The following is a 15,408-nucleotide window of genomic DNA, read 5'->3' as shown; positions in this document are numbered from 1 at the left end:
AACCTTGTTTTCACTTTATGGATGTCTGAAAACATCCGTAGGAAACACATTTGTCAGCATTCATTACTAAACTCAGGTGATGTTGCTCATTAAAACTCACATCCCATCTCCCTGTCTGTCCCTCCAAGTATCATTCAATGGCGGGAGTTCAGTAGCTCATTTTAGTACAGACAAGCTCAAAGGCATGACCTAGAAAGCCTCCACTAATATACCTAGTCACTCTTTAAATTAAGAAAAAAAGCTCTCTAACACAGCTAGAATAAATATTTCTCTCACTCTTTATAGTCCTCAGCATCATGGGACTGCAGTTTGACAGCAGAAGCACATGGCATGTAAACTGGAGAGGCAGGTTACCAACACATTACAGGTAACTCCAGGCATGAGTAAGGAATTAAGCCCTAAAAGAGTTCTTCAAGCCTGTAACTTCTACGCCCAGTTTCAACTTCATGAGAAAACAAAACCAACATACAAGCTGCTGGGTGGATGAGAGGGAAGAGAAAGGCAGCATGTAAAACTAATGGAAACAAGTGAACCTTAAAAAAACACAGAAGAGTAGAATAGATCCCACTTCAAATAGACTAAACAAAAGTTATGCTTTTATAACTATTTGAATACTTACTAATGAAGCATGAAAAGGTAAAAATGCCAGCACAAAGAAATTGAGGTCAATATTACAGAGTGTCACTGCAAGTGTCACCAAGGTTCAGACAGGCCAGCAATACACATTCTACTTCCTTGTAAAAACTCTGTTTGAAATATAAAGGTTAGCATTAAACAATTGCTTAGTAAAGTAAAAAATTTTGAATTAAACAATTAGAGAATATATTTCCTTTTTCTACCTCCCTATTTTGTAAAATAAATGAAAGCCCCTTTAAAAATGGTTTCAGATACCTTAACTTTCATATCTATATACTACACTGTATACTACACACATATACACATTATTCATGCCTACTATATGCACACATATGTATTGCTGAAAACATTTTGAGAGGAGTTACACTCTAAAACAGTTTTATGTTTTAAAAGGCATTCCCCTCCCATCGCTTACTCAAAATTTCCCTCTGACGTCCACTGGACAGATCGTCTGGGTTCTCTCAAGATTCTTCAGATTGTCTGAAAGGCTGCAGAAGTTCAAAGAACCCAATAAAAACATATGAGTTGTCAATACAGAAACTGGAAAGTTTTCTACACAATCCTAGAGTTACCCAAGCTCGACAGCAGAGTCGTAAAGAATTACCAAATGTAGCAGTCAATCCTACAAGAACTGGTGCACGTAAGCAGTTGCATCCTTCTAGTCATTCCATCAGTTTCAGTGAATTACCTGCACAAGGAGTTTATTTCCACACAATCATTTTTAAAGGATCTGGCCTCAGCTATTCAATTAAGGAGGTTTCAAATTACAGATAACCTTTCCTTCTGCAGGGAAAAATACTGACATTATCTCAAAGCAAGCTAACATCCTATCTCCTTCCAGGACTTTTGTTTAGTTTTATCATTTTATACTTTTAGAAAACATCAGCAACAAATCAGTTTTTGGTTTTGACTTTATCATCATTATTTGTGACAATCTGCTCATGAGAACTGATCAACTCAAATTCAAGATCGTAGGGCCTTCATTTGCTTTCAATTTGAGAGTGCAGATCCCATGGAGTCAAATAAATAAATAAATAAAAGTGCACAACAGAGCAATATGAATCTACTGAAGGTCACAGAATGAAGAAGTTGTGTGGGAAGAGAGAAAACAAGTGAGCATACATGCATTTGTAAGTGTTCAACACTACATTTAAGATGGTTCCACTTACAAGTATTTTTCTTCCAAACTGTAATTGTACAGCAAATATTTAACTAAATTTAGAAGAAAATTCCACTAAAACAGAAGTGAAACATTAAAATTTTTGTTGAACGCTATGTTAAGACATATATGCGCTTTTCTGTGGGTGGATGTAGATATTTTATTCAAGATTACTAGCAAAGTGGTTTTGAGTCGCAACCATTTTTTATCTGTATTTCACCAATGCAGCCCAGTAAGAGCTCGGCTCTTTTTAGAAGGACCTTTATACAAGGAGTAGGTTATATTTTGCCTTTGTGCTTGATAGTATAGTAAAATTGAGACACAGAACATGAGGGAGGGATAAAGAAAAAACTGAAATTTGCATCCTACCTCTCTTTTTCTTCGATTCACATAGTACAGGCTGGTTAATGCACATTCTATGAACTCACTTGACAGATAAGCAGTTATGCAATGCAAAATATCATCACTCTTCAACTATGAGTAAATGTAACAAGCCTGTCAGGAATCAGGCAAAAGCAGAGGTGTATGGCAGCTTTGGTTGCTATAATCAATTTAATGTCTTCACCACAAAAAGATGCACAGAGAAGATTATTTGAAGGGGTAAAAAATAGTAATTGATAAGGTCTGTAAGATATTGCTACCTCAGTGCTAGATTTACAGTTTTTCATTTTCTTCAGCCAAAAAGAACAATATCAACATTACATATAGTGTATTTTAAGTTCTCCTTAAGTAAGGCACAGATTTTGGCCAAATCATATTTACTCTGCACTGAAAATTTGGAACTATTTATTTTCTATGTTTGGAAATACTGAACTCTCTTCCACCAAAAAAAAAAGAAAGAAAGAAAGAAAGGAAAGGTTTGAATTATATAATCCAAATGTATGATTCTCTTGGTTTAACACTCACTGTGTGATAAAAGAACTCTATGTTACTCCAGCTTGAATATTTTATATTTACATGAGAGGGTAGTAGGGGGTTTTTTCAGACTTTTTATTTGGACATTTTATTTATAATCAGATATATGACCATCTTGGCAGCTGGTAACAGAAACATGATGAAAAGATGGGATGAGTCAAAGAACATCAATACATTTTTAGAGGCAACTGAATGACTTGTGGGATTTGTGAGGGGTTCAAATCCAGTCTAAATTGAAATACATCACAGAGCAAACTATAGCTGTTAGGTGCTCAAGTGGGCCAGTGATTTGGAAACACCTGATGGCAATGAATGAACGACATCTCAAAAGCACCAGGGCCACATAATGCCAACCACACCACAGCAGCTTGTGGTAAAATGGGCAGCCTGCTCACACACTGGGAAGGTCCTGGAGACAGCATGATAAGGAAGCTTGAGGGGAGGGAACAAACAAAAAAACTCTTGAAAATAACCAAAAAGCTGACAAACATGCATCCCAACATGAAAGCTGGATGACACTATGCTCTTGTCTCTAAGCAAAAAGAGAAGCATTTCCAGCTGAAAGGACAAAAAGGACCTATGTTTGGTTTGTGCTACTGATTAATCAACAAATAAATGCTGACAGATAAAACCAGATCACCAGAAGGGACAGCTGAATTACCCAAACTCACCTAAATGTGTATAAAAGGGAAACCAAGGTTTAGCTAAGTTGGATATCATGAGACAGCCAAAATAATGGCAATACCCTGTAACCATAAGGAATCATGAGTGTTGTCAAAGTTTCTGTTCTGGAGAACTTTTCTGTTGGCAGAGTGTTTCTAATCAAAATTTTTGATAATACTGGCCCAGCTTCTGGATGGGCAAATGGAAGATCTCTTGAAGTACTGGATTAACCTTTCAAAGGGTGTAGTGGGTCCCAATGCAGCAAGCAGCAGAGAAACCAAAGTTCTCTGAAGCAGCACACGCATGTGCTCAACACTTCTACAGTCTTGAATGATGTGTGATGCATTTAATTCTACCAACGTTCCTTTTATTGATTTTGGGCTGGGAAAAGTCATTACCATCTACTTTAAAGATAACAGGTTTGCCTTGTTCCTTCTCCCTGGGTGGAAGGTACCCATGTTGGTTTTTTTTTTTTTTTGGAAATGTACTTTCAACTTGTTTTTTTGCTTCCATCCCTCACTATCTCTCATCACAGTAACTGGCACTAAGTAACCATCGCTGAAGAAGGAGCCTGTAGTCAGAGTGAGTAGATAAGCCATCGTATTACATTATGGCAGAGTTTACTTGCATCTTCGTCTTTTCAAAGGATAACCAAATGACTTCAGTGTTATATGTAAACAATAATATATTTCATATGGTTATAAAAGAGCCAAAATTGAGGATTAAGTGACTCGCATATACTTGTCTCTCTCTGATTCTGAAGAGAATGACATCATCTGATCATAAATCTAAACTGCTTTAATATGCTCTGTCATATAATAATTTTTACTAACAGCAATGAAACTCCAGTAAAAAGCAAGCGACTGGGTGATGGCAGGAGATGGGGAATCCTTTAAAGATTTGATCTCCAGCATAGGCTTCACAGCCGTCTCCCACAGCATTCTAGAAAGGAATTGCAGCACTTACAGACACTGAATACAGAAACATGTAATTAGTCAGATATGACTTCCAATAGCAAATAATACAAATAGTTTGTCATTCCAGTTGATACACACTTTATAAAAAGACAATTTTGAAATCTGTCCAGTGATCCACACGTGATACTTTGGGGGAAAAAAGCAGCTCTCCTATACATAAAGCTAAAAATCCTAAACAAAAAACACCCCCCAGACACACACACTTTCTGTTCATAAATTAGTGTTTGATCAGTACCGAAAAATTCAAAAGCAAACAGTATCACCAAAGCATTACAGCAGCAAAACAGCTACTTTTACAATCACAGATATTTCTTTTTTTTTTTTTTCCCCTATGTGTTCCTCTTACTCTCATCTTCATTCTTACTTACTGTTAACATCACTTAACATTTAAGTAATACACATTGAAAGAAAATTGGAAGATGTAACCAGGATACAGGCTGGCACAGTTCTAATGGAGTAAATGCACTGAAGCTGCATGTTACCATGTGTCCATTGCATGATTATTCCCCATATTTCAAATCCTCTCATTTCTGCATAGTTTATAAAATGTTCACAAGCAGGACACCACAAAACATCAACTGCTGACAGTCCCTAACAGCAGCCCTTCTTTCTCCTTCCCTCCGCAGCTCCCCTACTGCTTGCCCCTCCCCAGCATCAAAACATATCCGACAAACTGATCACCATGGGATAGCCAACACCATGTCCACCCCTGTCAAAAACATACGGGATCCGTTCTGCTGCTGACTGCGGAAACGCTCGGCAATTAGCACGGCATGCTTTCCATCCAGGCAAGAATATCACCAGCTCCCCAGAACAGAGAATGGGAAAGAGCCTCTCTGATTACCAGGGAGTCTCGCACCATTTCCAGGCCAAACACCTGGAGCAGCTGCCTGGCTGCAGCTCCCCCACCTCCTCCGGAGCCAGACTAACAGGTCAAGGTGTGGCATTATCTGCAGTCATGCCTTGAGCATCCTGCACAGCCCAGAGCCATTTCTGGTGCTGCGCTGCTCTTTCTGTGTTGAACTCCCTTCGAAGAATGAATACTGCCAGTTCAGAGGCTACTGACTGGTGCAAGACCATTTTGGTGGATCTATTTTTTTTTTGGGGGGGGGGGGGCAATGGTGTGGGAAGAGGGAGAAAGACTTTGTCTTACTAGCTTGCTTGCACACTGTAAAAGTAATAACAGCAATAATAAATAATTATACATCAGTGGTGCAAGGTTTCTCTCCACGATGTCTTTCTTCACTGCTGTTGAGAGAAACAAAAGCTCAAAGATGCAACATTTTGCCATGATAGAACCAGTCTGAAAGTTTCTTTCACCAATTTCACCATAAGGATAGCAAGTTTATTGGAGGCACCCAGAATCTGGAATAAGAAACTAGGACTACTGGATCTCACTCCCAAGGAGACATAACAGTTCACAAACTGAAAAGTTTCCTGAGAACAAATATGAAGACAGTATTCTAGTGGAATTTCCAACAAAAAAGCCCAGTAACTTAACAGCAAAATCCTACCAAGAAAAAAATCGTAAGAATTCACTGACCCATAAAACAAATATCTTCTTAAGTACAGACAGAAATAACACTGCTTTCACTAGTCTGCATATAACGTCAGTGCCTCAGCAGATGCCACAACTTTCAGAAGTTAAGCAAAGCTGATTGAGACATCACTTAATGAACAGTATTCAGAAGACAGGGGAGAGGCCAAGGCAGCAGAGTGGTATCTGAGAGCAATCAGAGAAGACTGCAGGACACGGCTGGCTCTCCAGCCCCACCGCTACCAAGCAGGGGCAGCTGAGGGGCAGGGGACCAGGGAAACAGAAAGCACAGCAAGAATTCAAGTGCTCTGTGACATGGGGAATATTCTCTTTTCCCTCCCAGGAGCCAAACTATGGATGCACAGGGCTACTGGAAGTGCAGAGGCCAAGTCTTACACTGTTAGAAAGGTTTTAGGAAAGCATTAATAGGGACGGGTAGCACTTTCTCCTGGAACAGGGTGTATGGGGGGAAAAGGATAGAATAACGGGGGCTTCTCTGCAAGGAATCACCCCGTGCTTCAACTGTGATCCCTTGCAACCTCTGGCTGGTTGTGAAGAATAAAAGAAAAAGAAAGAAACAGAGAGAGAAGAAAACTAAGTAACTTAGCAAGTAACAGAAAAGGATCTCCACTGTACATCTATGATTCAGCGTAACCAACACCTCTGAATTTCTACAACTAATTTGCACTATTTAAAGATTATATTCTGCTATAGCCAATAAAGCTAGGTTGCTGTTCTGACCTGAGGCAGCAGTGTAGTTATGCAAAATCCCTGTCCTGTTTCACTGATTCTAAAGACCTGGCTGTCCACCACAGCTTCAAAAATGACTACAACCACACTTCTTGCTATTTTGAAAACAAATTAAAAAAAAAAAAACAACACAATTCTGCTAGCAATATTTGCAAGTCACCTGGAGTACAGGCAAACCTAAAGGTTGTCACATGCAGCAAATTCAGTTTACCCATATAATACCATCCAATCCCACAGAGAATTGTCTTTGTAAACTAACATCAGCAAGCATGGCTCTGCACCACAGTTTCCTGCTTTCTACATCTTCATTTGCTATCAGCAAAATCTAACCGTCTCAGCTGCTGTCACACTTACGAATACAGTTTTACACTGCAGAGCATGGTTAGACTAGGAATTTATCAAAAAAAAAAAAAGCCTCAAATCTGTCTCTTAATGGCATTTCTTAAAAGAATTACAACAGAAAAAGTAATACACTACACATCACCCTCATTAACTTGCAATCCAAATTCCATACTTTATAACCAAAAAATAAATTAAAAGTTTTCTAGCTAGAAAAATCACACAGAAAATCAACTTTATACCATATAAACGAACAATGCAACTGTGCCTGCCGCCTCCTCTTTTTCAACTGTTTTCAAAGAGTAAGACAGAAAATCAGGAGCAACACATAATTCTCCTCTCATTTACGTTTTTATTTCTCTACATGAAAATAACTAAAATGGAAAGGAAAACGGGGGGGGGGGGGGGGGGGGGGGGGGGGGGGGAAGACCAGATACACATTTCATACATTTCTGTTAAATTCAGCATCACTATCTCTAATGATAGCAAATGTGTCCAGAGGCTGACAGAGGTAACTATATCCTAAATGTCTCGCATTTAGACAAACTTCTACCACAGTATATTCCAGGTGACCATAGCTGCAGCCTAACAGACAGTGAAAACTGAAAGAGAAAAGAAATTCCAAATACCTTTTCTGTTAAACCTTGCATACTGAACTGCAGAGCATAGAGAAATATGGATCTGTATGTTCTCTTCGTGTGTGTGTGTGTAAAGATATGTAATAAATAAAATTCAGATCAGTTGTTTTGCAGATTCAGGAACAGGAAGCACCTCTGACGACTTCACAGTGAAAGTCCCCAGAAGAATAAATTACTGTATAGGTACTTCATACGTACCATTGCTACCTCCCTTTTCCTCCTGCTTTCTCACATCTGTCTCTAGACCTCCTCTCTTCATTAGAATAGTCTCCTAATGTAAATTTATTCTAAGAAATTTAAAACCACTCCTGTTACAGGCAACTCCAAAAGTCTTTTCCACATCATAGCCTAGTACTCTCCTGAATAATATACTCTTTTAAAGATTTTCTTAAGTAACACTTCATATCAATGTCTTTCAATAAACATTGAAATGTATTACATTTCCCTTTATTCTCTTATTTGTACATCTTTTCTGCCAAACACTTTTCTCTTCAAATTGCACTTCTAGAATCCATGCTAAGACCACTCAGGCCTCTTGATGGTGTTAATTCAATGGTTTCAATTCAGTCCAAACATTCAATTCTTGCAAAATCCAGCCTTTTATCTGGAATGCCATCATGAAGTTATTCAACAGAAAAATCAAATCACAGGAAGGAAAAGCCATTTTCCATTATAAGAAATTATTCCCTCCACTTGCAGGCAGAATGTAGAGTACCTCAAGAATTTCAATAGTGATTCTGACCTCTAAGTAACTTTCTAAAGGTTTTAGAGCAACTAAATCTTCATAATTACAGATTCAGGAGCTACTTCTACAACCAAGCCATGAAAACCCTTCTGATAAGTAATGGGAATTTGCAGTTGTGTTCAACTCTGCCACTCATCTATAGCATCCCTTTTCACCTTCCTCTCAGTTACCCTTCCTGACACAACAGAATAGCTGAGGTTCCCTGTAATGGGACATGAATTAATCGCTGGTGATCTCTACTCTCCATGCATGTGTTAAAAATTGTTCATGATTGAAAGAAAGTTTGTAATTACTTGTGATCTTAATGGACAGAAAGATTTTGCTTAACAAGCTTTCTAATAGGACTGCCGTTATGTTTTACTCCAGTTTTCCATGTATAAGGAGACTTACAGAAGAAAAAATTGAAGGAAGACAAAATTTTTCACTCAAGATATTCACCAAGTAACTGTGCTTTTAGGAAGTCAGCATCTTCGCTGCAAACTATGTTATTTAATTTAGAGAGGGATTGGTCAGCTATAACAAACATATTTGACTTCATGTTCAAGCTGACTCTGAGAATGAGGAAGACACTAATGTGGTTTTTAATTCTTTAGAAAACAGCCCTGGATGATGATTTAAGGCGGGGGGGAAGCTTAGCAATAATTTATGTGAACACAGAACCTGTAACATTTATTGTTGTTTTAAAGCTTTCTGTTGAGAAAATGCGATTTATTTTCTAATCATTTCACTGGATGCCACAGTTTGAAGATATTTTGAAAAGAAGATGCATCAAAAATTAGGTATTAAAGGGGAGAACTCATAACCCCCCATACTAGATCATAATTTTTTCATAATGGAAATTGTTTGGCCACATTTGTTCATGAAACTAAATCCAAAATCTCCTAAAATCAGCAGCAATGTTTCAAGTATCAGACAGGAGAAAGCTTAGAGAAAGCTTGCTTCACAACTCTAACAGAGTTCAAACTTAAATAAAAATACTATCAATAAACAATCTGTCCCAAAATAGTTTCTCTCCCTTACCCTAAAGTGTGGACTTTCAGAGATGTAGTAAGAAACAGGGTGCACATTTTCTCCCTCCACTCCCTTCCATCTCCTTGAGGCTGCCACTTCCTCATCATCATCCCCTCCTTACGCACAGAGCTCTCCTCTTTCCCAAACAGGCATTAGGATGCATGTATGTTCATCCCCCTAGGAACACTAGAGGTTCCCATGACCCCCTGCTATGGCTCTGCAATTTTGCTACCTAACTGCTTCCCCAAGTTATCTTGACATATGCACTGTTATTGAAGCAAAATGGAGTAACTTCATTGTGTGTGTATGCATAAACACAGAGCAGGCTCACACAGTTAGAACAACAGCAACAAAAAATATTCATATAATTCAAAAGGGGAAGTCCCAAAGACTCTCTGAAGCTGCAGTAACAGATTTACATAAATCCTATTTAGGTAATCTATTGTAGTTCTTGGTCTCTCTTTCTGAGCCAGAGAGCTAAGTTTATGGAGATTTATAGAAACTAACAGTATAGATCTGCAATGGAATCTGCTTGCGCAGACCTCTGGATCAAGGACACTCAGAGGTTACTAACAGCTAGTCAGAAATGTGTAGACATGCACATACACAGATCCCCACTAAAAATATATGTATATTTCTAAAACTTTAAACAGCTATCCTAAAAATAGTATTTCTGTAAGTTATTTGGCACATCACATGAAATACAAAGTAATGATATATATTTTGAAGCTTATTTTACAAGCAGTTGTTTGGAAAAATCCACTTTAATTATTCTCAACTAGTTTAGCCATGAATAAATTTTCACATAAGGCTTCTATAAAACCTAAGAAAGCACTCTGCAGATAAAGAAAAAACAGTTATAGAGAAGAGAAAATATTGTGAGTGTCATGGAATAGACTGCAGACTAGTTGTTTTATTTCTTTTGAAATATAAGCTGTTCCCAGACCACACTAGTGGAACATAATCACTAAATAGCAGAGAAATGTAGGGGTAGCTACCTTTATTTTCAGGATATCAAAACTACATTGTTTCTCAAAACAATCTGTTTTCTGTAACATAGCCTCAATGGAATGTCATATTGCAATATATTATGTTTTTAGATATAGAAAATGTTATGATAAAAAGGCTGGTACTTAATCTGAACAGGATAGCATACAAAACGTATACGCACAACACAAGAACGGTTCCACTTTGTACTCACTCTTACAAAGTTGTCAGGGAACAAACCTCTTCTGCCTTTGAGCTGTCCTTCCCACCAGCCTCCATCATCTTTCTTGATATTGGTGATTATGTCACCTACAGTGATCGTCAGCTCATCATCATGTTGAGCTTTGTAGTCAAACTCCACTATCGCCTCCACTAAAAGAGAAAAACACATATTGTGTAATTATTGACTGTACACTTAAGTTTCCATGCCTCTGAAAGGAGTAAGAAAACACTAATCCAGCTACAGAGTCTCCGTGAAAGTAATATATTCAGATCAACCACGAGAGTACAGCAAATAGGCCACATTTAATAATAATATTTTGTGGATAACTACTACAGGAAGGCCAAAGAGAAAACCTCAGGAAGGCCCATTATGGTTAAGACAGCAAATGGCGTACATTTTTCTTTGCTGATTAAAGGAAATTGATTTGTGCTACTTTAGCAGTATCTACTCAGCTGGCAGCACTACGAAGTTGACTTTTATTTCTTGGACAATGTTTTAGCCTTGGTTTGCAGGACTTTTGAGGCGTTTTATTTTTGGAAGCGTTCTCAAGTCCATAAATATTCCAAGCCACGGTCACCGCACTGACTTTGTTCAATACACCAGTATTAAACTAAAAAGTATTTATTAAGATTTTTTTGCATCATGCCACGTTTCACTGTTATTTATACAGTAAAGCAGACCTCTGCTGTGTGAACACACTCTCGCAGGATTTCACCAGTGACAGGAAAAAATTCACTTTCACTTGTGATTACACATCAGAGGATGAGAGGATAAAATACTGTTACTCTTCTAAATGCCAGCTATCAAACGCTAGCGTGTTATAAGCTTGCTACCATCTATATGGTATGCCTTTTTCTTTTCCTGGAAGGACCCTTGACACCACACATGCAACAAGGTTCCTGTAGATTCTCTCATATATACTATACAGTCACTGTAGTGATTTAGGAAAGTCATGGAGACAGGAAAAAATTCTTTGGAGAATCAGAAATACTGAATATGAGGTATTCAGATATGGCAGTTATGGTTATATTTACAGATCATCACGTATCTACTAAAGGAGCCTGACTGGCAAGGTCAAGGATAGCCATATTTGTAAAGCCTTTTTTCCTGTTTTCTTCAGTGGAAAACCATGCCCCAGGATGTTCCAGCAAACATTTAGCACCTCAAATGTTGAAAGAGAAAAATGAGAATTAGTAACAGACATCTGCTTTCTGTGCAAATGAGTGGCTATGAAAACTCTGCAAGATCTGGCCATCAAACAAGCAGTACAGCTCACACAGCAGAGCTAACCACTACACCACAGACAGTAAAGGGTTCTGCCTAAATAACAGAAGCCCTGAGAACTAGATTGAATTAAGCTGACAGGAAAGCAGTTATTCCTTTCCACCCCCAAAATGTCACATGGACACAAAGACAAACATCTCCCTCCCTCCCCCACAGCCTGCAAGTCATCGCTTAAAGATCGTTCGGACTTACGGATACATTCCGGGCACCAGCCTGCAGCCGAAGGCCTGCGTATCTCACACTACCAAGTACCTCCAAAACCTTTAACAAAAAGATATGCAATAGGCACACCTCACCCATCATTGCAGACTACCAGCTCAACCATAGATGCAACTTATTCCAACCACAAACAGCCACAGCTGCTTTTTCTCACAATAATGCCACAACAGAGTTCAGAGCCATCTCAGCAGAGCTAAAAAGGTCAAAATGACGAACACATCAGATGCCCGCTGTTCTTCATTTGAGACTAAAAGCCACTGCACTCTGTTTGACTGGAATTTTTCATTTGCTTTCCAGTTTTCCCTCATCTATAAAATCATCTACAAGCACTCACTTTGCTGGAAAAAGTGCAGAGTGGAGGGGAAGGATCACCTCCCTTGACCTGCTGGCAACATTCTGCCTAATGCAGCCCAGGATGCCGTTGGCCTTCTTTGCCGCAAGGGCACATTGCTGGCTCATGTTCAGCTTGTCCACCAGCACCCCCAGGGCCACCAAACTAGTCATCTCATCACAGAAGGCTGGTCAGATGTGATTTCTCCTTCATAATCCATGCTGACTACTGCCAATCATCTGCTGGGCTTGAAGTTTTCCTGAAGATGACTGCAAAACTGACATCATTCTCAACAGTTTCATTCTCTTATTTCCCTGAAGAGAGAACAAAAGGTAGGACAGGGCTGTTGATTTGACTCTACAGGTGCTTGGGTAGACATGAGGCACTGGAATCAYCTTCCTGAAGCTTAAGGTGTCTATCTTGCTACTACTACTTCATATACAGACAGCTGCATCCGTGCAACCACTTTTGTTTTACTAGAAGTTTAATTAAACAAACAAACCCCCCCCTTCACTGTTCAGGCTTTTCTCTTTCTATAAATATTTCTACTTATTAAAAAAATATAAATATTTTTAAAAGCTGTCTCCTCTCAGAGAATTTAATTACTGTATCATAAGTGTGTGTAAGCTGATGGAGACATACAAATCACCAAAAATGAAGCACACAATCAAGATGTTTATAAACTTTCAACAGGAAACCAAGAGTACAGTTTGGAAGGAGGAATAAGAGCACACCTAACAAATGTGCAGATTAGACAAACTAATAAGAATGTGCTTCTGAGATCACTCAAATTCTCATTCATCACATTACTGATGCTTGTAAAGCATATAACAGCCTAAAAGTGCTTCATAATTTATAGGTCTGTGGAGCTGCAGCTTTTATATCAAGTTTATTTTTAAAAGCACACTCAAGGATTTGCATGCTACTTTCTCAAACTATGTTTTGAAAAATTCATTCTGCCAGCCAAACAATCTCATTTGTTTCTTCTGAGGTGAAATTTTGTCTTCAGGAAGCTGGATCAATACTGGAGACTGGACTGATGGAGATAGGGTAAGGGAAAAGCAGATCTGGGTTTTGCTACACATCTGCAAGCACATCATACTTCATTCCTGAAGCACTGCATTAGATCTCTCCTTGGGAACTGGCCTAACAAAGCATCCCAGGTTGCACAATGATTTATGAGGTAAGAAAACACTCCACGGACAGTGATCTCTGACTAACTTTATTCGTTAACCAACAAAGGCTGGTCTTAAGCCCAACTCTGCCAAGGTAAACAGCTTGTTGCACTAACAGCCAAAACCTGATACCTTTTAAGACAAAAGCAAAATAAAATGACAAAATTGGGGCAGACAGATCTGGCTTATCTTTTTGGCGCCTTTTTCTTCAAAATATTTCACCCCATGATGCCTGAAAGTCAAACCTTCCCCAACTCACAAACACTAGCTATTATGTTCTTTCTCTCAGAAGCTGGCATTTTTCACTTTAAGAAGCATTCATTGAGTTCAGAGATGAAATCCAATATCAAAAGCTATTCAAGCTTTTTTGATCTGAAAGGGGAATGCTCATTCCTATGCCAACACAATCAACTATTCCTTACATTATATTACCATCAATCCAAACTGTAGTAGAAAAATCCCATGAAACAGAATCAAAACTAGTTATTGCCAACCGTGCTGAAGACCAGCACAGTAAACTCATTACTGCAGTGTCAGGGACAAAGGCTTTATTTATTTATTTATTAGCACTTACTGGTTTGGGTTTAAAATACAGAATTTGAAATGTCAGTGCTGTGAAGCAGAAGTTCAAATGTAACCTTTCAGTTACATTTAAAATAAGCATAACTGGAAAAAAAAAGTTGATAAAAAAGACTCCAAAAACTTAAAAGCTTCAATCATTCCCACCTTTCATTCTCTGAATTAGTCTTATGTATGTACTTGAAATGATTTTGTTAATAATTTCAGAAGCTTTCTATTGATTATTGTTTATTATTTTCCTTGCAACAATTTAAATTACAAGTAAAACCTAGTCTCTCAAGACTGACCAAGTCAGAATAAGCGTGTTTTTTTAACATCACCAACATTTGAAGACAGAAGTRTCTGAGTTCATGCCATTTTCAATTACTGTACTGTGTCTTTCCAAGCAAGAAATGAATCAAGAAAAGAAACAGAGATTTGCTACTGTGCAACAAAAACTACGTTATTAAACCAGTTTCTAGTGACATCTGAAGCATGTAGGCACAATGGAAATGTTATTAACGACTTTGGCACTATTCCACCCAAGTAACAGCATCCACATGGCAACAAAACCTTCCGCGGCAGCACGGTTTCACACACAAACACAGCCCCTAGAACTAGTGTGTGCAGTTAGACAAGACAGCCAAAGGGTTAAGAGCTTTCTCTACTACAAGTTTTCTGCTTTTCCAATTGTTAGTCACTCAGCTTCACGTGACTGATAAACACACGTTGCGTTGGCTTACCCTAAAAATCAGAACTGAAAGTAGACAAACTACCTTCAGGTTTCCTACACTAAAGCTTTAAATTAATGGTCAAATTACATTTCCTCAGGTGAGAGTGCAATGGAGCTTTTCTCTTTTGCATAAATATAACTCTTTACAAGTAACAAAGATTAACTCAATAGCATGAACAGGAATCACACAACAATCCACTCRAGCTGCACTCTGCGTAAGCCTCAGCAGGAAGGTCTCAGTGACTACAGAAGGCTTCGTGTTTTCTACCACCTACAGTAGATTGATCAATGATCAAAAAATATTAATCAAGAAGTTGGACTATGTTGTTTTTTTTTTCTTGGTACATGGTATTCTTCTATAAAGCAGTTACAGATATCCATTTGTATAGGAAACACTTAATAGTTTATTAATATTTTCGCTACAAATACATTTTATAACTGGTTTACAATTTGGCCATCAAAATCCATCCGCCTCAAAACTTGCTTGACAATGTCTTAAAGGTGCTATTCTGTAAGGGAGAGATAGGG

The 15,408-nt window shown here is 38.3% G+C and overlaps 1 protein-coding gene across 1 annotated transcript in view; it reads right to left on the bottom strand.

Annotated features, from left to right (window-relative positions):
- Window positions 1–4,201: 4,201 nt before the first annotated feature.
- SH3KBP1 (SH3 domain containing kinase binding protein 1) overlaps window positions 4,202–15,408 on the bottom strand; it is a 29,057-nt gene continuing 17,850 nt past the window's right edge. Inside the window, exons 2-3 of the mRNA XM_026062837.1 lie at window positions 10,572–10,729; window positions 4,202–4,315 (exon numbers count right to left, since the gene is read on the bottom strand). Of these exons, the coding sequence (XP_025918622.1) occupies window positions 4,202–4,315; window positions 10,572–10,729 (272 nt within the window). The remainder of the gene's footprint in view (window positions 4,316–10,571; window positions 10,730–15,408) is intronic.

The sequence above is a fragment of the Apteryx rowi genome, unplaced genomic scaffold, assembly GCF_003343035.1.
Source record: "Apteryx rowi isolate R43461 unplaced genomic scaffold, aptRow1 scaffold_194, whole genome shotgun sequence".
Taxonomy (NCBI): Eukaryota; Metazoa; Chordata; class Aves; order Apterygiformes; family Apterygidae; genus Apteryx; species Apteryx rowi.
Note: the sequence above shows the minus strand (reverse complement) of the source record. Positions and strands in the feature narration are given on the sequence as shown.